The sequence below is a fragment of the Gigantopelta aegis genome, chromosome 6, assembly GCF_016097555.1.
Source record: "Gigantopelta aegis isolate Gae_Host chromosome 6, Gae_host_genome, whole genome shotgun sequence".
NCBI classification, from domain to species: Eukaryota; Metazoa; Mollusca; class Gastropoda; order Neomphalida; family Peltospiridae; genus Gigantopelta; species Gigantopelta aegis.
The window spans coordinates 46,292,883-46,317,254 of NC_054704.1; the positions used below are offsets into that span (position 1 = coordinate 46,292,883).

General features: G+C 34.4%; 1 protein-coding gene across 1 annotated transcript in view; it reads right to left on the reverse strand.

The window, feature by feature from the left end:
- LOC121375518 (poly [ADP-ribose] polymerase tankyrase-like) overlaps positions 1–24,372 on the reverse strand; it is a 91,044-nt gene that overhangs the window by 13,364 nt on the left and 53,308 nt on the right. Inside the window, exons 32-44 of the mRNA XM_041503008.1 lie at positions 23,022–23,259; positions 21,445–21,525; positions 20,452–20,604; positions 16,679–16,796; positions 15,410–15,512; positions 14,436–14,703; positions 13,476–13,701; positions 10,690–10,961; positions 9,140–9,312; positions 7,161–7,266; positions 5,547–5,716; positions 4,424–4,568; positions 2,308–2,429 (exon numbers count right to left, since the gene is read on the reverse strand). Of these exons, the coding sequence (XP_041358942.1) occupies positions 2,308–2,429; positions 4,424–4,568; positions 5,547–5,716; positions 7,161–7,266; positions 9,140–9,312; positions 10,690–10,961; positions 13,476–13,701; positions 14,436–14,703; positions 15,410–15,512; positions 16,679–16,796; positions 20,452–20,604; positions 21,445–21,525; positions 23,022–23,259 (2,175 nt within the window). The remainder of the gene's footprint in view (positions 1–2,307; positions 2,430–4,423; positions 4,569–5,546; positions 5,717–7,160; positions 7,267–9,139; positions 9,313–10,689; positions 10,962–13,475; positions 13,702–14,435; positions 14,704–15,409; positions 15,513–16,678; positions 16,797–20,451; positions 20,605–21,444; positions 21,526–23,021; positions 23,260–24,372) is intronic.

Below are 24,372 nucleotides of genomic sequence, written 5' to 3' on the forward strand. Positions count from 1 at the left end.
ATCTCCTTACAATAACCATAAACTGGGTACATGACGTTTCCTCAGACATGTCAACCCTCCCGGATTCCACGGGAGTCTCCCGGTATTTGATCAAATCTCCCCAATCCCTGTGCAGGAGACAATTTCTCCTGTTAAATGACATTTTTGTAAGCATAAAAAAAAAAAATCGATCCCATTTTGCCAAAATAACATAAGGAAAGTAACTCATTCTCATTCGGAAAATGTCGACTACTTTCGGTTTCCGATAATGTAACAAGCCGAATTGTCCCGACTGTTTAACCTTTGCCAAAGTAGGACTTGTGGGATATTTATATTGTTAAAAAAGCACATGGAGTTTATAAAATGACGTTTTATTATAATGTTTGTTGTCATCGTAATGGCTACGAAGCGTGTTGCCGCTAATTCAACAGGCTGTGTATTGCCATTCAGTGTTGCCATATATATAACTATCCAATTTAGTTCTAATAACACCTCTGAATTGTAAAATGTCTTCCCACTAGATTACATAATGCAACTATGATGAATCTGAAGTGCCCTAAATCTGGCCCTGAGTTGACGGCGATACACACGATGCATGTTAAAATCACATGTCACAGCAAGACAACGAAAAGACCAATTAGCTATATAAACATACTTGTGTCAGTTACTTTTGTATGTTTGCGCAGTAAAATGTTGGTAACAAGGGTACACTTCAAGAGATTATTTTTGTACAATTAATAAATGTTGTGTTTGACATAAAGTTACTCATGGAAATGGGTATAATTAATTCCGGTAAATTTCACACGATGTCCGTAATGCGGTTTTACTTATGATTAATGGAAATACAATATTTATTGCATCATTATAATGATTTTAAATAAGTACCACGCCACTGTTCATAATAGTAAAAACTTAATATTAATTTATAAGATTTATATAAATTTGTCTTAGGTACTAAGCTACACTAACCACAAATGATGATGTAACGTAACCTGTAAGGCTGTAAGTGTAATACCGTAAATGTACTAATTAAATTTTTTATTTCTTGTTCATGTTCTTAACATTTTTGGATATAAGAGGTTTTTTTTTTTTAAATATGTATTAAATCATAATAATATTTAAACTTTAAAAAATTTTAATAATAATATATATTTTTAATTTTTTTTTTTTTTTTTTTTTTTTAATGTGTTTGAACAAAACCTTGTGATTAATTTTTTTTACCTTTTACGAAATATGGATTTCTAGTGAAATTATGGTAAGATATGCTATATTTATTGTGTACAAAGCCAAAACAAGGGTGCAAAAAGTAACTGTCGTCGACTTTAGCAACAATGACATTGCATGCACCATCTCCTCACGTAAAAAATTTGGATGAACTCACAACCGGATTATTCAGTGGAGCGATGATTTATGAAGGTATATTTAATATAAACTTCAACTTTTCAGCAACGAGTAATTCCATGAACATCAATAAAAGAAAACACACCGATGACGACACAGACATTGACTGAACAATTCTTGACATTTTTCTTCGTTGATAAAACTGGCGCGCTGAAGGTTTTGTGAAGTATTACGAGCAAATTAAATATGTCATTGTTCATGAATTTTAGTTATTACATTGTCTTTAAAAGGCATTTCAGACAATATCATTAAAATTATGGGTATTTTTCACTCATTTTTTCTTATTTCTGTTTATTGTTTAAATAGAACTATATTCCTATGTGTAATAATTGGTAGTTCATCGGTCTGCGTAGTAACACAGCTGACCTAGTTGTGTAAATTGAGAAATCCCCATCATTAGCTAGCTGTGTTGCAATTTTTTAACTAATGTTTGGGAACAAAATTCCAATTTAGGGTATGTAATAAATACAAAACTACATACATGTGGTTTTCTGATTTCTGTATTCCACGAGTGTATTTCCTGCGGCATCGGGGTTTCCTGCAGGAAATACACTCATGGAATACAGAAATCAGAAAACCACATATACGTAGTTTTGTCTATGTATCCATGTTGTAATGAATGTATGAATTAATTACCTAACCCTAAGCATGTATTTTAACAACTGTATCCATGTTTTAATGAATGTATGAATTAATTATCTAACCCCAAGCATGTATTTTAACAACTGTAATCCTAAGAATTAACCATTTTTGTCAATACTGTAGCAGTTACACATGACAGCACTGATATTACCCAATTTCACTGAGAATGCTCCTGGCTTTTAGCAGACTATTTTAACAACTGTTTTTATGTTTTAACTGTAATCCCAAGAATTAACCATTTTTTGTCAATACCATAGCAGTTACACTTGACAGCACTGATATTACCCAATTTCATCGAGAATGCTCCTGGCTTTCAGCAGACAGTCACGGTCCATCTTGCCAAAGGGCATAACTTCCAAGTCCATACCTTCGTTATTCAGAGCAGCCTTGATGGATTTAACATTTGTCTGCAAAATAAAATATGAATGCATGAATGAATGAATAAATGGATGGATGGATGGATGGATGAATGAATGAATGAATGAATGAATGATGGATGAATGAATGAATGAATGAATGAATGAATGAATGAATGAATGAATGAATGAATGAAAAACAAATGTTTCATTTAACGACACACTCAACACATTTTATTTATGGTTATATGGTGTCAGACATATGGTTAAGGACCACACAGATATTGATAGAGGAAACACGCTGTCGCCACTTCATGGCCTACTCTTTTCGATTAGCAGCAAGGGATCTTTTATATGCACCATCCCACAGACAGGGTAGTACATACCATGGCCTTTGATATACCAGTCATGGTGCACTGGTTGGAATGAGAAATAGCCAAATCCTAGCTCGATCCTAGACCGACCGCACATCGAGCGGACGCTTTACCACTGGGCTACATCCCGCCCTAAATGAGTGAGTGAATGAATGAATGAATGAATGGTTTAACCACACCCCAGCACAAAAATACACATCGGCTATTGCCGTCAGAAAAGGTAAGTATATGAAATATTATTTATATAATTATGTAGAATCACAGTGTAAAGAGCTGTGGGGAAAAGTATAATACAATAAAAATATCAAGGTAAGTATATTTTCCGTTTAGCCCTAGAGCCGGAAGTGAAGCCCAGCCAGTGAAACTGAGATCCATGACAGTGAAACTGAGATCCATCACAGTGAATGATCGTGGATTCGAACCCATCATGATGACTGTGATCCTCACCTCACCACGCACCACCACATCCCGAGTCAGGCCACCGATCTTATCGGAGGTCAGTCTCGGGATGGGAGTGTTCGAAACCCTAGTGGTATATGGCAGAGGTGGGGAAAAGCCCTTTTTTCCCGGTCTCGGACCGATTCTCGATCTCTGAGACCGAAATTATTTTTTTAAAACGTGTTTTTGCCGGTCCCACTTTTGTCATTCTTGTCGGTCCGAAGCACCTGTCCATTTCTATTATTGGAACAAATTCCTATCCGTCAAGTGGACCGGCCTGCCCAGACATCGGCATCTCGTGCAAGCTTTAAAATAATAAATAAATAGTGGCCAATATGGCTGGTGTTTCAGACATTTGTGATTTTAAAGTCTGCCTAAGTATATCGCCAGTCACTGAAGTCGGACCTACAAGGCTAGACATTTGTCAAAGTCGCTGAGCCGGTCAAGAGATTAAACAGACGTTAACGATAGCACCATTCTTAGTTTAGAGAGCGATCAGCCGATGATCAGGGTATTACACTCCAATTAAAACAAAGGACCCAGAATTTGCAACTGGTTACAATCAACACCTGTCAACACTTGCATGTGTACGGAGCTCTGTCGGGTCGAGTGTCCTAGTCCGAAGCAAGAGGCTTTTGTGCAATACAAACTGCTTGAAATAGCATAAAATATACTGAAATAATTGATAAATGTATTTGTTGTTGATGGTAAAAAAATATATATATTGGGGGTGAGGGGCAGAAAAGAAAGGCCATTATATTTAAGGGTGCCTTTGAACCTGAATAAACACCAGAGATTGAGCTTGAAAATGTTTCAATAAGAATTTTGTTAATTTTCTACTTTTCTTGGGAAAATCTATTTTTATCACCCAGACAAAGCACATTACAATTTTGATATTCTTGAGTTATTTATTTATATCAAACAATTATATGTGGGACTGATTAATGTAATACCTGTCTAAATTGGACCCTGAACAAACTGAAATCCTCTCAAAACTATTCAAGTTTCACCGGATTCTGCTAAATGGGGACAAAATTTAGGTACCCGGCGCGATCCAGTTTAGACAGGTTTCACTGTAAATGCAAACGTTGTGAAAAAAGGCACATACAACTTTAATAGTTTTTTTTAAATATATATACAAAGACCACCTACAAATTACAGCCTTGTTTAGTTGGTCTTTTAGGTGATCTTTGTAGACTCGTTTAACTGTAACTGTTGTAGTATTAAACTAACCAGTTCTTTCATGAGCTCGTAAAGATGTTTGGGTAGCTTGGATCGTACAGATGACTTGTGTTCAAATTCTATGTCCTTCTGTTTGCTAGCCTGTCTCTGCATACTTTCTGGAATAAGGCGGTATTTCTTGGGTTGCCATTTAAAACTGCAAAATATAGAGATCTGTTATTTAGTTTGAACATTTTGGCCATTTTTCATTAGTCGATTCAAAAATAGATCAATTAAAAAAAATGTTATTCAGTGCCCAGCACCACAAAGTGATTTTAGCACTAAGATCACCTTAACTTGCTGTAAATAACTAACTACCTTATGCACTTAAGGTGATCTTAGCACTAAGATTGCTTTGTGGAACGGGGCTTGGGCTTGAACTTACAGATTTGATTTATAGTCAAGATCAACTAATTGGCAATGATACATGGTTTTACATTATTATATTTTCATCTGGATAATTAGATATTTTTTCCTTTGATTTTAATAGAAAATAGAAAAATTGGTCTCTGTCACACATGTACAAAACATGACATAATGTCAAACTAAACCATGTGAAGTAGGATGGATGTATGTGCCAAACAAAGAGTTTCTTCTGGTGATCAGTGAAGCATGACAAGTAGGATGTCATGGACGAAAATAACATGTGACAGCTCATTGGTGTAACTGAATAGTTAAGTCTTCATAGACTTTCACAATTTATTTTACAAAAATCTAGAAAAATTATTTTGAAAATATTTTATACACTGAGAGGTGGTCTAAGGTGAATCTGTATCAAGAATTCTATCACAGTTCAAAACACTGTTCTCTCCCTTTACTACTGACAGTGATTATGTTTGTGTTAACTCACTCTTTTTACCAGCATCGGTGGTGTCGTGGTTAAGCTATCGGGCATAAGCCTGGTAGGTTCGCAGACCAATACCGGCTCCCACCCAGAGTGAGTTTCAACGACTCAATGGATAGGTGTAAGACCACTACACCCTCTTCTCTCTCACTAACCACTAACAATTAACAACTAATCCACTGTCTTGAACAGACAGCCCAGATAGTTGAGGTGTGTGCCCAGAACAGCATGCTTGAACCTTAATTGGATATAAGCACAGAAATAAATTGAAATGAAATGAAAACAACTCACTCTTTCACATCAGACCACTTGTTTCCGGTTTTCTCTTTGAACACTTTACAGAACTCCTTAATACCATCTTCTCTCTCCTGGTAAGGTGTATGCTGGAACTGGCCTTCATCACCAATACGACCCCACCTTGTAAAGAGGATGTACAGGTCTTTTCCTGGCTGGTAAACAAGCTGAAACAAAACAGGAAAACACTTGCATAAACTCTGTGTCAATATTTTAAAACTAATTTCTCAAAACAGCAGAGCTGTAGTACAAGGAAATTTCCAAGAAACTCTTCATTCCTGAAACAGAATTGAAATGGGGACCACAAAGGCAAAATACACTTATAAATAATGATGAGGATTAATTACTTCTGGCCAAATACAAAAGTGTCCATTACTCAAAGGTAATGGTAAAATTTTCAATGGTTTCATTAACCTAGTGTATTTCAATCATTATACCATATACCGGTACACTGAAAGACAGGGTTCTCGACACATTTAATTTACCTTCTAGTTTATGGTCATTTGTAACTTGTATTCAGATGTTGGGTTTAGCCTCATGCTATTTTATTCACCAACACGTTTTCTTCAATTCACAGCAGAAAATATTTTATATCAAAATCGTCAATGATTTTATGTGACTTGGACTATCAAACCCTGCAACTGCCCATGGCAATCGGCAATGGTTGATTCATTTGCTGTTATGCTAATATGATTAAAAATTTTGTTATCCAGATTCGGGCATTTTCGTTTAATTCAGCAAAAACCAGCCTCCCCACCCATACAAAATTGTTGAGCCCATACGCCTATGTGTGCATGTGTCATTTGCTTGTTAACCATTATGTCACTTTCAGCCAATGAATGCAAATGAATCTTACAGCACATTGTCAAACAAAACACATAACCAACTCATCATTCAGATTTACTTACAATCCAGAGTTGCAAACATGTTCATGGTAAAACTGCCATGGAAAATGCTGCAGTCATTTTTTTAATTGCAGGGGTTGAATATATACTGAGTGTATTTTCCTCTTCAGCTTAAACTAACTACCATAATCCATTCCACAAACATTTTAAATAGTTAGCATTAGCTAAAACTTAGTACAAGTGAACAAAGTAACTTTTTCTCATTTATTGGAAGAAGGAAGGAAATGTTTTATTTAATATATAGATACATGGTCATAATTCTTCAAGTTTATACAATATTGATAACATGGATATGATGATTATGTAACTTCTTGAATATAGTACTTTTTGGGACAAGTTAAATGTACAATAAAACCCCTCTATACTGGACACCAACATGGCCAGATAAAAAGTCCAGTTTTAGGGGTATCCAGATTAGGGAGGTTATGTTTTGTACTGATATTTAAAAAGGGACTGGCAAAAAACGTACAGTTTTGATGGAATTCCAGTGTTGAGGGACTTTACTTTACTGTATATAATTTCAAGTTATATTTTGTTTAAATCAATGTGCTCTAGTGGTGTTGTTAACAAAACAAACTTTAACTTTATTTTGTTAAGTTGGGCCATTTAGTAGGTCTATACAACTGCCTTTAACAGATCTTGAAAGAGGTTAACAGGTTTTTTTAAAAATTCTAATGAACAATATTATAGTAATTGTTACATTTACCTGAAGTTGGTAGAAATTGTACAGGCCATATGGTCCTTGTTTGACATCTACCTTGGTCAAAAGAGCACTGTATACAATTCCTTGATCACCATCTTTTGCAAGAGTTCTGAAAAGATTTACAATGACTTGGGTTTTTCATCCTCATTTATTAATTGGGTATATTATATAGGCCTACAAACAAAATATTAACATGTACACATTATATATATATTATGTAGGACAATCCATGTTGATCAAAAACCTTTTTTTAACTAATAAATCTAACAAGTCTTATATCAGGGTTGAAAATTAACATGAAAACCATGGTCGCCAAAAGGGCCAGTTGAAGAAAAATCTTACTGGCCCTTCTCAAATTGAACTAGCCCTTGAATTATCACATTGAAATTAAACAGCACAGCCAAAATCAAAACTAGAATGTTTTTTGTTAAATAATAACGATGTACTCACCGAAAATAGTCTGTTTGCATCAAAAGAAAATGATGAATTGGCGTTTAATGTCATAAAGAATAAAGTTAAAATTCATATAAAAATGTGTTATTAACTTTTAAACCCATACCAACTCAAATAAAAAAAATAAAAAATCCAGTATAAAAAAAACATTTCTTTACAAATTGCTAATAAATTATACATATTAAATCTCATTTTTAATACAGGGGTGAAGACAAAATTCTAGAACAGCCAAGGTGTGCTGCGTGACTGCATTGTCACTGAAGTACAAAGAGACTAAAGGTAGAACTGTGCGTGCTTTAGTAAACTAGTCTGGGAGTGGCAGTCCTCTTTGTGGTGATTCAAGCAGAATAAAATAAAGTTCCTGGTGGTGCAAGAGGGGTGAAATCCCCAGTAAATTATTTCCTAGGGAGTGGCTGTTTTCCTACATACAAGGCACTAGATAGAGATCCATGGAATCATCCACTATTTTGCCAAATGCCCATTCGACTCTGCTTTGTGCAGAGATACGGCCCTGATCATGTATTATGGTTTTGTCATTTAGATTAGCTTAGATGTTCCATCAATTGCCTTAAAATCAGAAAAAAAAGAGTTAACCTATGCAGTTTCATGATTATCTGTAAACAATTTGTTTTCATTTACATTGAAGTTTTACTTATTTGAGATGGTTTGGGTTTAAAACTTAATAAATTAATATGTTTTTATATGAATTTTATCTTTATTTATTAGTTTGGCGCTGTCAAACTATAGAACATATTCGATGTTTTCTGCTGACAGATCTGCAGTTTGCACAAACATAGATGTGGTGTGTATTGTCACTTTCGATTCAGTATCGGTGTGTTTCTTTTTTAACTAATACCATACACACCAGACCTTTAAAAAAATCTCTCTTAAAAGTCCCATTTCAAAGTTGAAGCTACAATATTTCATTATTTTTACATTTATTTGTAATAAATAACTACAAATTAATCGATCCCACTCATAATCATTCCATAGTTAACTCTAGAATAATAGTTTTAAAAACTCTTGCACTGGATGACAAGAGGGGTTTCCCGAATAATTTGTAACTAAATATAGCATGGCCACCATCTTTGTTTCTTTTGTCTGTTGACTGTAAAGAATTCTGGGTAGACTTAGTGTGTTGAATGTGTACGCATAAAACAGTGATGTCACTAGCTAATGCATGTAACACACTTTCAAGATTCCCCTAAAATAATTTTGTTTCTACTAGTAAATAGAATTATTTGGTTGTAATTTTTTATAGGCATATAGCTGAAGGTATAAACTTTATGTTCAAAGTAAAAATTAATAAATATTTTTGGCAGGAACCACCATTATTGCAAGTTTGATATAACACCTTTAAAACTTCCAAATATAGAAGAAGAAAACCCCCCATTTAATATCAAAATGTTCATAAAGTTTAGCCTTATAATGTCTAACATGATAAAAATATGATATTGTTGTTTTCTTTGACTACAAATCAATGAATGTATGAATATCTAACAAAACCTCAATTTGAACAAAAAACATACCCATTGGTCACATTGCAATGTGGGCTTATTTGTGGAATAAATTCGTCATCAACTTCCATGGGTTCATCCACCAAGCTCTGCATTACTGCATCAACATCGTCATGCAAAGATGGTGGAGGACTGGTCCATGTGACACCATCATTCACAGAAAACTGTTGCAGCTTGAGTGACTTCTGGTAAATGGAATGATTAATAGCATTGTATTTTACACACACAATCTGACTGGATATAAACTGCAATGTTCAGTAGAAGAGAAACAAAATGTATAGTAATACTGATGGCTTTATCAGTCTTGTGTGTTTTAACTTGTTCAAGCTCTTACATGCAGAGATTTCATCAATGTTTGGCATCAACTTTTATATACAGATTGCATAAGTGTGTTATCTAATGTATTTTACATAAAGATTATATCAGTGTGATATAAAGATTTCAGGTGGATGTGGTCTATACATCTACATAAAGATTTTTGTCAGAAGAGTGGTTTAAACTTCGACATAAAGATTTCACCAGATGAGTTGTCTAAACGTCCTCATAAAGAGGTCACTAGATGAGTCATCTAACCTATATAAACATTTCACCAGATGAGTGGTTTAAACTTCTTCATAAAGAGGTCACTAGATGAGTCATCTAACCTATATAAAAATTCTGGTGAGTGGCCTAAACTTCCTCATAAAGAGGTCACTAGATGAGTCGTCTAACCTATATAAAAATTTCACCAGATGAGTGGTCTAAATTTCCTCATAAAGAGGTCACTAGATGAGTCGTCTAACCTTCTATATAAAGATTTCACCAGATTAGTGGTCTATACTTCCTAATAAGAGTTTTTACCACATGCAGTAATCTAAATTTTTATATAAAGATATCACCAAATAAGTGGTGTAAACTTCCACAAAGATTTTACTAGATAAGTGGTCTAAACTTCTCTATGAGAGTTTGTCTCCAATGTGGTCTTAACATCCATACAAAGATTTCACCAGTGTTGACTGAATTTGTGCACAGAGATTTCATGAATCTAATTTAAACTTCCATATAAAATAATAATTTCATCTGTGTAGCCTATTATAAAACCATGTATGTATTGTACAAGTTGTGAAACAGCTGCCATCAATCAATGTCTTACTGTGGGTCTCGTATCGTGATATGATACTGTATCATTATATGGTTGCCACTCTAACACCACAGTTACAGTTTGTTTTGTTTAATGACACCACTAGAACACACTGATTTATAAATCATCGGCTTTTGGATGTTAAACATTTGGTAATTTTGACATATAGTCTTAAAGAGAAAAGCTGCTACATTTTTTCCCATTAGTAACAAGGGATCTTTTATATGCACTATCCCACAGATAGGATAGCACATACCATGACCTTTTATATACCAGTCATGGTGCACTGTCTGGAACGAGAAACAGCCCAATGGGTCCACCGACAGGGATCGATCCTAGACCGATTGCACTTTACCACTGGGCTACGTCTCGCCCCTCTAACACGACAAGCCACTAGCGTCACTTGAACATGTGCAGCAGTATTACGAACACAACGTCTTACCATGTCCTCTTCATCCACGTTGTTAAGTGTCTGGATCATCCTGGCAACCTTGGCTGCACCACTCCTAAGGGCAAGGTCAAGTGCTGTGTTGCCATCTTTGTTCCTGGTGTTCAGTCGTAGTCCTACCTTGTGTAAGACGAACACCATCTCATCATTGTCAAAGCTGCCGTTGTTCAGAGGACAGGCGATGTGATGCAGCACGGTCCACCCATTCATGTCACACAGGTTCACATTCACGGAGCTCGTCTTCTGTACGGTCTTCATTTCTGGTGCTACCAGCAAAGAGTGAAATGTAAGGTTATCAACTGAGGAAAGCAATGATGGTGATGGATACTCAGGAATCAAAATAAGTCGAGAACTGTTGTTCCAATTACCAGGAGGTTACCACATGTCAAGGAAGTATTTCATTCTTCACAAAATCTACACCACTTAAAAGAAGGAAATGTTTTATTTAACGACGCATTCAACACACTTTATGTATGGTTATATGGCATCAGACATATGGTCAAGGACCACACAGATATTAAGAGAGGAAACCTGCTGTCGCCACTTCATGGGTTACTCTTTTCGATTGGTAGCAAGGGATCTTTTATATGCACCATCCCACAGACAGGGTATTACATACCACAGCCTTTAATATTCTAGTCGTGGTGCACTGGTTGGAACGAGAAATAGCCCAATTGGCCCACCGACGGGGATCAATCCCAGACTGACCAAGCATCAAGCGGGCACTTTACTAATCGGCTACGTCCTGCCCCTACCACTTAAATGTGCATCATTTAAAATACACATACATGTACAAGAATAAGTCCAAGAAGAGTCAATTTTTTTTTAGATAGTCCTATTAATGTCTGTGAAGGGATTCAATAGTAATAACAATGGGAATTATAAATTTAATTAATGTGTTATAACCTATAGGTTATCGAGCCCGTAATGTATGGTAAGCTGTTCATGAGTTACCACATTCTATGCTTACTTCAATGCCTGGATATTGTGTACTAAGCAACTATTGCAACATTCATGGTAATTGAAACACTTCATTTAGAAAATGAAGGGGCATTGTATTACTGTTAATTCTTGTTACAGATTAGCAACAAGGAGTCTTTTCTCATAGAGAGGCTAGCACACACTAATGAAATGTTTTGACATACAAGCTTCAAGGTACCGATGGGAAATAATATAACTGGCTATGACTTAGTACTTCATGCAAGTCCTCTAGTAAGCTATATCGTGTTAAGATATCATAGAATAAACTGGTGGTGATGGTGGTGATGGTGGTGATGGCAGGCTTGTCAACCTTTAGTCAAGAGAAAGCAGGAGGTGTGTGTTGAAAAAGCAGGAGATTTTTTAAATTTACACAATTTGACCCAAAATCGCAAGATTTAAAAAAAACATTATTACAATAAATTATATGAACACTAAATAATGTCATATATACTTGTTAACCCTAGATCTTGGCATTAAAAAAGAAAAAAAAAGAAGAAAATTTACCAAAAAATATATATATTATATTTTGTTTTTTTAAAGTTTAAATACTATTATGATTTAATACACATTAAAAAAAAAAAATCTTTTATCCAAAAATGTTAAGAACACGAACAAGAAATAAAAAAATGAATTAGTACATTTACGGTATTACACTTACAGCCTTACAGGTTATGTTACATCATCATTTGTGGCTAGTGTACCAAAGACAAATTCATATAAATCTTATAAATTAATATTCAGTTTTTACTATAATGAGGAACAATGGCGTGGTACTTATTTAAAATCATTATAATGATGTAATAAATATTGTATTTCCATTAATCATAAGTAAAACCTCATTACGGACATTGTGTGAAATATACCGGAATTATACCCATTTCCATCAGTAACTTTATGTCAAACACATTTATTAATTGTACAAAAATAATCTCTTGAAGTGTAGGCCTACTCTTGTTACCAATATTTTACTGCACAAACATCCAAAATTAACTGACACAAGTATGTTTATATAGCTAATTGGACTTTTCGTTGTCTTGCTGTGACGTGATTTTAACATCCATCGTGTGTATCGCTGTCAACTTTGGCAGTCTGGGCCAGAGTCTGGCACTTCAGATTCGTCATAGTTGCATTATGTATTCTAGTGGGAAGATATTTTACAATTCAGAGGCGTTATTAGAACTAAATTGGATAGTTTTATATATGGCAACACTGAATGTCAATACACAGCCTCTTGAATTAGCGGCAACACGCTTTGTAGCCATTACGATGACAACAAACATTATAATAAAACGTCATTTTATAAACTCCATGTGCATTTTTAACAAAATAAATATCCCACAATTCTCACTTCAGTAAAGGTTAAACAGTTGGGACAATTCGGCCTGTTACATTCTCGGAAACCAAAAGTAGTCGACATTTTCCGAATGAGAAAAAAAGGCAGAGTTACTTCCCTTATGTTATTTTGGCAAAATGGGATAGATTTTTTTTTATGCTTACAAAAATGTCATTTAACAGGCGAAATTGTTTCCCACGCAGGAGACGGGAGATTTGATCAAATACCGGCACATTCGCGCAGAATCCGTGAGGGTTGACAGGTCTGTGATGGTGATATTTGTGGTGGTGGTGCTGTTTGTGGTGGTGATGATGATTATGGTGATGATGATGATGATGATGGTGATAATGATGGTCGTGATGTTGGTGGTGGTGATGATGATGATGATGATAATGATGGTGGTGATGATGATGATGATGATGATAATGATGATGATGATGATGATGATGATGATGACCTTTCTTACATTTCTCTTTTTCCTGTGGTTCCTTCTGTTTTTCCTCCTCCTCAGATGAAGATTCTTCTGAAGAGTTCTCATCTAATGTATTCTTTTTCAACTGGAATGTGCGGCCGTGTAGTTTTCGTTTTACAGCAGATTGTTCTCTTAGTGGTTTTGCTGGTTTAGCGGGCTCTTCTGTAGCATTTGGGTCAAATGTAGAATTCAGCAATACTTTTACTATGTTAAGATCATTCTACAATTATTCAGAAGAAAAAAAACACCTTAAGTTTTCAAATGATGAAATTGAAAACCTGTATATTTTCAATTATTAAGTGAGAAAATCTTTAATTAGTGTTATTTCTTATTTAAATATCAGATTAGAATGTCTTCAAAGAAGATGAAAATACGTCTATTGAAAGTAGTTACTGTAATAATAAAAAAATAAAAATTAAACTCCATTTGAATCATCAGTTTATTCTTTTAGAAAATAAATTATTAAAGATGGTTCTTTCAAATACTTTAACAAAATGAAAATGATTAATGAATTTATAGTCCTTCCAACAGGGAATGCCTTTTTGCATACTATGGAATTTACTACAAACTTTTTATTTCTGAGCCGATTTGGTTTCTAAATTGCATACAAAAATAGTTTTTTTTGTTATTTCCAAAACACTTTTACTATTCTTTTTATGTCAAACCAAACTGAAATGATTTTTAAAAAAAAACATTTTTGTAGGAGGATGGGATGGATGGACTATAAACAAGAATTCTGTGCCATTAAATGCCTTGCCTATCATTCATTAACTGATTTGGTGTCACTCATAGCTGCAGCAAATTATTCTTTATCTTAATGTACATTAAAAAAAAAATTATTTTGTTTTTATTTATTAATTTTTTTAAACTGGTGTAGAATTCATGATCAGATTAAAATATAACTTTTTTTTTATATAAAAAGTAAAAAATGCATATTTATGTAACATAACTTACAACTTTTGCAGCATACATCAGTGGTGTAAGTTTTTTGTTATCACAAAGGTTTGGATTACTTCCGTTGTTTAGCAACCACTTTGTGAAGTCAAATTTTTCCTGCATGATTGCAAAGATGAGGGGTGAGATCTCATTCTGTGGGTACTTTTGCCAATAGTCAGGTTCGGACAGCAGTTGGGCCTCTCCAAACAGGTTGTAGTCAGGTATTGGGTAGTCAAACAACTCATTCAAACTGCCCTTCTTCTGCAACAGTTCAAGTATCCATGACCTGTGAACATTAACAGAAACAAATTTGTTAAAAGAACGAAAAATAAATAAACTACAGAGCAACATTTCATGTGTTTCACATGGGATGCTAAAAGATGCCTCGACAGAGCATATAAAAATACTTTCATGATAGTACATTTTATAAATTTTGTATGAAATAAATAGAGATTATTATACGAGCTTGTGTGTCGTACTGATTTTACAAAACGAGTGTCAGGATTTTTGTATTGCCCGAGCGAGAGCGAGGGTAATACATGAATTCTGACATGAGTTTCGTAAAATCAGTACGACTCACACGCGAGTGTAATAATTTATTTATTATTTATTGTTGTTTTCTTTATGAATAACAAGACCAAACTCAAATTTGTCAGCCACAACTAGGAAATGATGAAATGACATCATATTTCAAATGCACAGTCTGAGCTAGCACTGGAGAAGCAACGTCATGTTACGATGTCGCTTCCCAAAATTACGTCATTACACTTGTTATTACACATGTGCTTCGTATGATTATTATTAACTCGGTTATGTTGAACCATATGGATAATAAGGGACAAAAATGCTACTCCAAACCATAAAAAAAAAACATAATCTGACTTAGAATTATAAAGTAAAACAAGTCTATAATTTCCATATTAAATTTATGTTAAGGGACAAAAATGGTATTTCAAAACCCCAGTAAACTCATGCAGTTATAAAACACTCACTCAATATCAGTTGTATTCCTGGGCAGTCCCTTCCACAAAGACACTGCCAAAACACTGCGATTGAACAAATCCTTGTACTTAGGCCTGTAAACATCCTCAGTTTCTGAAAGTAGTACAGACACAAAGAAAAGACATTTGAAGATTTAATTTACTAGCATGCTGATTTCTAGCACAACTCTGCCAAACAATGTTTTTTGCCTTTCAGTTGGATATATGGATATACTTAAACAAAAGTGATTCAGTGTGTGTATTATGCAGTTTGATTCATCTTACACTTACAGTAACTTTGTACAGTAACATTGTGGCAACTGAATGCTAAACAATGATGTTGTCATTGATAATATTTCACATCTACCTTCCAGAATGTTTATTTAACACTATTGCAGGCGAGATATTTTGCTCAACATCACATAAGTGGAAACAGTGTAAACTGTATACAGTGCATTCTCCAATTCACATTTCCCACCGTTTTGTGTATGGTACTCATCAGAAATAATAATAGAACAACATAAAATAGATTAATTGAGAATATGACAGCTTTAGTGTTCGGCATTGTTTTAATGGAAAATACTTGGGAATTCTGAGTTGAAAAAGTTATTTTCAGCAAGTATTTTCGCTAGACAACAATGGCAGAATGTAGCAGTAATTTGGAGGAATTGATTGTAACAGCTAATTTAATAATAAATTTTATCGTTTTACCAAAACGAAATTAATGAAATATTAGGACATGAAATGAAGTTCATTTCCAAAAGAAAAATGTGGTTAGGAAAACATGATTGGAATAATGGCTGTAAACAACAGACAGATAATCCCAATTGCGTGTAATTGCAATTTTATAGATTTTTTGCATATTTGTAAACCAAATTAACTGATCTAAAATATCTTCTTCTTTTTTTTTTAAACACAAAAATAGTACTTACTTTTCACACATGAAAATTATTTTATGTATTTATACAAATTTTAAGTGAAAATATGTGATTAAAAATTATAAACTTGTACCCACTCAACATGGTTTTTATTAAAAAAATTAATCCAGTAGTCATAAGTACTTTATATTCCTAATCCATAGACGGTTTTAAGACGTTATGATAAAAAAACATAAATCTGGAAATTTGTTTAATTCACAACATTCATGAAAACATATTGTATAAATTAAGATTTTCCACCACTTTTTTGTGTTAATTTTTTTGGAAATATCAAAATGGATCTGCTAAAAAAAACAAATTGAGTTATCAAGGTTATTTTTCCGCCATTTTATTATGTACTTACTTAGAAAATATCTTCCATGGTTAAATAACCTGTTGAGAGAAGCATACAGAAGAGGAGTGCAACCATAGTCATCTTTTTCGACAAGTCTGACACCTGCATTAACCAGAGCGTCTACAACCTGAAGCATAAACAAGAAACAAACAAGACAGTAAATAAATCAACCTACTGTAAATTCTGACACACCCCACAACCCCACCCCTACCCACATTAACCAGTGTGTCTACAACCTGAAGCATAAACAAAGAAACAAACAGGACAGTAAATAAATCAACCTACTGTAAATTCTGACACACCCCACAACCCCACCCCTACCCACATTAACCAGTGTGTCTACAACCTGAAGCATAAACAAAGAAACAAACAGGACGAAATAAATCAACCTACTGTAAATTCTGACACACCCCACAACCCCACCCCTACCCACATTAACCAGTGTGTCTACAACCTGAAGCATAAACAAAGAAACAAACAAGACAGTAAATAAATCAACCTACTGTAAATTCTGACACACCCCACAACCCCACCCCTACCCACATTAACCAGTGTGTCTACAACCTGAAGCATAAACAAAGAAACAAACAGGACAGTAAATAAATCAACCTACTGTAAATTCTGACACACCCCACAACCCCACCCCTACCCACATTAACCAGTGTGTCTACAACCTGAAGCATAAACAAAGAAAAACAAAACAAGACAGTAAATAAATCAACCTACTGTAAATTCTGACACACCCCCAACCCCACCCCTACCCACATTAACCAGTGTGTCTACAACCTGAAGCATAAACAAAGAAACAAACAGGACAGTAAATAAATCAACCTACTGTAAATTCTGACACACCCCACAACCCCACCCCTACCCACATTAACCAGTGTGTCTACAACCTGAAGCATAAACAAAGAAACAAACAGGACAGTAAATAAATCAACCTACTGTAAATTCTGACACACCCCACAACCCCACCCCTACCCACATTAACCAGTGTGTCTACAACCTGAAGCATAAACAAAGAAACAAACAGGACGAAATAAATCAACCTACTGTAAATTCTGACACACCCCACAACCCCACCCCTACCCACATTAACCAGTGTGTCTACAACCTGAAGCATAAACAAAGAAACAAACAAGACAGTAAATAAATTTACCCACTGTAAATTGTCACATCCCACAACCCCACCCCTACCCACATTAACCAGTGTGTCTACAACCTGAAGCATAAACAAAGAAACAAACAAGACAGTAAATAAATCTACCCACTGTAAATTGTCACATCCCCATCCCTCACCCACATTAACCAGTGTGTTTACAACCTGAAGCATAAATAAACTTGCTGTAATTTTAAAATAAAATTGTCTTATCTGGATTGAAGGAAGACTGACAAAATGTGTTGGTATATATAGAAAACTAGATAAGACAGATTAATAAGGGATGTGTGAAGCTGGCTGTAAACCACTTCTGAATCACCATTTAAGCATGGTGCTATTCAGTCAGTATTTTATTTCATTTTGAAATATTAGGTTGAAAGAAGTAAAAAATAATGGAAAAAGAAAAAGAAAACATTATGCTTGAAAATTGAAATGTATTTGTATGAGTTAGTTTAAGATGTAGGAAAAACTAGAATCTGCTGTTCTTGAAAAACATTATTTTAAAATTAAAGTAAAACAGCTTATTTAATAATTGTTTCCAGGATTCGAACTTAAGAATTTATCACCCACGGCAATTAAACAAATAAATTGCCATCAGTGAAAGGGCCCACTGACAACAATTTTGAGTATGCCGAAGACAATTTTTTAAAACTGACTTTTGCAATTCAATTTGACTGAAACGTTATTTTTCTGTATCATACAGTATGTACATGTAGTCAAATTTCTTCAGTTTATGTCAATAAACTTCAATAAACAAGAGTTTATTATAAATGGAATCATGGACTACTGACATAAGCTAACATTTAACGGAACCTGGTGTTTCTGAGATGAAGTTACCCAAGTTTTCAGTGAATATGACATGAAAATTGTTCTATAGATGACATTAAATTGTATAGTGTTCTCATTGGGTGAAAAGTAAAGGAGGATGGTTATGCATCCCCCCACCCCACCATTTAAATAAAACAGTAAACTAAAAAACTGAAAAGCAAAAAAACAACAACCACGTTTGGTTACCATATATTGTTGTATGTCGCTCGACTGTAGAAATACCTATCCCTTATTTTGCCCCTCAGTATCTGGTACTGAAAAGTTGGTACGATGTACAAGCTGCCTTATTTTTTGTGCACTGTTGGTTAAAACATAGTTCAGTTAAAACAGAGTGTCGGTGTGACATTCATGGGTATTCGTTTTACTAAACCGATCAAAGTTTTAATATTATTTTAATAAAGATTTTAAGATATCTGAAAAATAATAAAGAATTTTTTTAAGCGATCACCTACTGTGGGATAACATTTTCCTGTTCTTTTTATTTCCATCTTTACCAAGTAAATTGATCGTATTGATATTGCCAGCTGATAAAAAGTAGTTTCATTATTGTAAAGGTGGTGTATATATTACTTGGCACCCAAGATAAATGATTTTAATAATGAACACTACATTTTCGTTTTTTATAAGTGGTGATATCCCCCTCCCAAACAATTTTTTTTTATATTAACACATTTTTTTTTTTTTAAATTAAACGTTTCTAATATTTTATAAAGAATTGCTGAATAAACAAATGACAGTAAGTAAAAATCATCAGTTATGACCAATTAAATCTGCAGTTGAGGTTAAAATATCACGTGACAAATTTGACGCCAAATAACTCTCTTTTTTTTCAGTCAGAGATTGCCGAAATGATAAAAATAAAATGTTTTCATTGATAAAATAAAATATAACTGTTATTGTGTGTATCAACATACAAATGGATACTGGTATGGGACACAACAGAAGCTGTTAAAAAAATAGTGTTAAATCACGTTACGGTAACTGCCGTAAGCTACTGAAGTTTTTCGTCAATTGCACTTTCATGCACAATGTGGCTTGTTTCCTTTGATGTCCAGTGTATAGACTGATCGATGTTTTGCAGTGTGAATAAAAGTGTGCATTTTGAAATAGCGGAGCTGGGTGCTGTAAATTATAACAGGATGCCGAAAAATAAAGAGAGGCGCAGTAAAACAAATGGGGCTGCCAAATGTGAAAAGTGGTGGCATAACACGAACGTGAGCAGGCAAAATATATAACATATATTATACAACAACATAGAGTATGCGCATGACTAAATAGTAAATATACAGTGAAACCCCTCTAAACCGGACACCCTTGGGACCGAGTAAAATGTCCAGTTTTAAGAGGTATCCGGTTTAGAGAGGTTATTTTCTGTACTGCTTTTTAAAAAAGGACTGAAAAATGTCCGGTTTTGGAAGAATTCTGGTTTATAGAGGGTCCGGTTTTGAGAGGTTTCACTGTAGTTCCATTGTGTGGTATTAACTAAATGCCCATTAACTCCCACAAAGATCCAAACGTCCGTATTAAATACTGGCAGATAATGTTCATACACATTTATACATTTTGTCGTTGTTGAGCTTTACCGACGGCAGTAATTTTTTTCTGGCAGCACAAAAGTGCCATCGGTGATGCCCCCAACTGACGGCAATCTATATGTCACCGACGGCAATCTATATGTCACCGACGGCAATTGCCGTCGTTGCCACCTTTAAGTTCGAGCCCTGGTTTCATATACAACTGTTACAGTCTATATACTAAATACAAAAATAAATTATAGCCAAATAAAGTGTTTAACCTTTTCAGTGAGATGATCAAATCTCAATGTAGTGAGTGCAAGTATATGAAGCAAATTTCGTCCATGTTTGCGTTTTTCCTTTAGCGGTGCAAGGTTAACAGTCGTTGAAATGAGTCTCAACACTACATTATATTTCTGAAGTTTCAACCCAATCTGAAAATCAAGACAAAGCCATAGATTAAACAGTCTGTGATGTGATAAACTTATAAATAAACTTTTAAAATTCATTAAAGCATCTAAAGGTAAACTTAATAAATTTGTGGATTTTTCTCTCTTCTAAACACTGCTTTGCATCGATGTTTGAGGGGCTCAATTATTTATGTTGCCTTTGTATATAATGTGAGAGTCTTCTTTCTTAATGCCACCAAATTACATTACATTAATGTTACCCCCTACACCCAATTAAAAAATCCTCGAAAAGCATCTGTTTTGTATTGGTTTTGGCAGTACTGTTTACCTCATGGTAATTAAGTGTCAAAAAGTAAATTATTTGTGAAAAATCCTATTTACAAGAAAACCTCTTCAGTTTTTAATCTTCCCTCAAATTTTTTTTACACTTTCTATTCCTGTTATTAAGTGTCGCTCTATTAGGTAACATAAAATATGTCCATCTTGTATCCTTCTGCTTCCATATTGTGTTTTGTAATGGTAAAACCACTTCCCCTTGTACAATTAAATAACGCTCCTGTGAAAACCCCTCTTCACTGTCGTCATGAGATCATTCTACTAACACTGGGTTTTCTGTCTGTACTTTTTATTTGTTTCTTTGGTATTTGAAAACCAAAACAAATTTAAAAAATAATAAATGTGTAAATAAAGAGACATTAAAACATCTCAGATTACGTTTAAAAACACTGAATTGGAAGGAGAAAGAGTGTTTGTGTAAAGTTAGTTAACATGTTTAAAACCATATGTTACTTTTATTCATAAACTAAATACAGGCAGTCTGTTATGAAAGTTGTTTTAATTATATATTTCATAAACTAAATGTACCTCAACAGCATCAGCCAATTTGACCCCAGACTTCTCACTGACAAGAAAACACACTCCTTGCATCTCCTCTCTGACTGCCATCTATCAAATTATAGTTATTTATATATTTGTTTATATACGGACAACAAAATAATATAATACTATTCCATTTTAACTATTTAAAATATTGCAGCATACGGTAATCAGTTTGTTAAGTGAATCTTCAGTTTCAACCCCTGCAATTGTCCATGGCAATCAGCAATGCCATGAAATGTTTTATTATCCGTGGCACTAATTTTGCAATGGACTACATGTATATTAGAAAAATGTTTCACATCATGTTCTTAGTTGTGGAAATTTTCTTAAATGCAGGGTTTGAGTTTATTCTAGGATAAAATATTACCGGTATCATCACACAAACAACAAAAATCATGTAAATGTTGCAATATTTCAAGAATACATTATTAAGGTCTTACAGACAATAACATTACTCTGTCCCATTATAAATATTTCAAATATTGCACCATAATCAGTTTGTCATGAGTCTTCCTGTTATTCTAAAATGAAATATCAGTGTCAAACAGACAACAAAACCATATAAATGTCTACCTGTAAAATACAGCATAGTTCAAAACCTGGATAAAAATTATTATTTGTCCATACAAGCTGGTAACAGGTGCAAACAATGTCTCAACACATCAAGTAAAATCATATATTCCAGTCAAATGATATTAGATTAAAAAATTAAATCTAAATCAATGATGCATAATTAGAATGCTCCTGGCATCAAAAAGTAGAAAACTTAAAAGTGACAGAGCCTATTGTTTAAACATTAGTTTATTTTTTATTATTAGAGCTATTTTTGATCAGTGAAATCAGACATTACTCAGATTTTATTGTCCCGATTATCAATTTCCATACATCTGAAGAGTCTCTGGTTATCTTGGTGTTTCTAATACCACAAAAGAAAGAAATGTTTTATTTAACGACGCACTCAGCACATTTTATTTACCGCTATTTGGTGTCAGACATATGGTTAAGGACCATACAGATATTGAAAGAGAAAACCTGCTGTCGCCACTTCATGGGCTACTCTTTTCGATTAGCAGCAAGGGCTCTTTTATATGCACCCAGACAGGGTAGTACATACCATGGCCTTTGATATACCAGTCGTGGTGCACTGGCTGGAATGAGAAATAGCACAATGGGGCCACAAATGGGGATCGATCTCACACCGACCATGCATAGAGCGAGTGCTGTACCACTGGGCTACGTCCTGCCCCTCTAATACCACAAAATGCATTTTCATATTTTAAAAAAATGTACATACCTCTGAGACGTAACAGCTATTTTTAAGAGTATTTTTCCGTTTCAACATCACAAGACTCCTGTTTCACTCTTTTGTAACTTTATTCAAAAGTGTTACAGGTTTGTAGATTAACCAAACTTAGTATCCATTTTCATGAGTTGAAACTAGGGATTGCGACTTTAAAACTAAAACTGATCTCAAACACAATTACCTCCAACTATTCCTATATTTAATAAAAGTTAAGTAAAGTTGTTTTTTTATAACAACACCTTTTAATCAAAATATTTACCTCAAACAATGGAGTTTTTTCGGAATCTTCTACCACTTTTGACTGATGCAATGGCTTCCATTTCCAAACAGGTTTTTGTTCAACTTTTTCGTTCTTGTTCCGGGCTCCATCATGCTCATCCTCATCTATGTCAGATTCATTTTCACTGTCTGAATGATCAGGCATAGTTTGCTTGCCAGTTACTTTGTATATGGGGTCTTTTACTGATGCCCCATTTTGAATGAGTATTGCAGCACAGCTGTTGGTATACAGAGGTTGCCAGATTAGACAGGTTTCACTTAAGGTATTGTCACTAATAAAGACTCCGATTATGCAAGTTACAAAGTCAAACTTGATCTGTATCAGTACGTATTAAAGCTATGCACACAATTTCAGCTCAATATCTCGAGTCGTTGTGAAAACAAAAAGTATTGAAAACAAATTATCATATTAGTTAAATTCAAGAGCCATAACTTTTGAAAAATGGGTAAATCACCATCAGTGTTTCTACCAGAAAGAAATTATTGGGTATGGCGCTATGGAATTGAATGCAACCAGTCAACAGGGGTATGGGGGGCCTCCCCCAGAAAGAAAATGGGTTAAGTTTAGGGTTAAGGCTAAGAAAATCATACAGTAATGATAAGAGTCATTAATTTTGCCAAAAGGTTAACTTCAAAAAAATTAAATCTGCAAAACATTTGGGTATGGCGCTATACCCGTTTTACCTTCTGGCAGAGACCCTGGCCATGGAAGTCAAACTTGATCTGTAACAGTACATGATAAAGCTATATACAAAATGTATCAAGGCATTGTGAAAAAAGAAACCTAAAATACTATATGTGGGACAGACAGGTGGACAGAAAGACAGACAGGTGGACAGAAGCAGAGAGATGAAACCAACAGTGCCCTCTAGTTGGACCAGTAGGAGACTAATAACTCATTTCACTTCAACTTATTTTCGTGCTTATATCAGTCCTCGAAATTTGCGGCGGCAATCGGCAATGCCGTTGCAAAACCTATCGCAAAATTGATTTGCGACAGCAGTTCATTGCCGTTGCAAATCTGAGAGTGGTGAAAAATCTTTAGGCATTTTTCTCTGAACTCTGTCCAATTACAGATACCAGAAAAAATTATTTATAATCTAGTGTGGCCCAAAGTTTCCTCAGTTAATATAAATCGGTTTATTCCAGTATAGAAGCATACTAAAGTAAAGATGAGATGTCATCTTTTAGCATATTATTACTGCAGTGGATCATAGATGAATAATTTTGACAGCATTAATCTTTTCTTTAAAATTGCCGCCGTAGTGCTGTTGCAAAATTGATTTGCGACGGCACTTAACTGCCGTAGCAAACTTGTCCAAATTTCATTC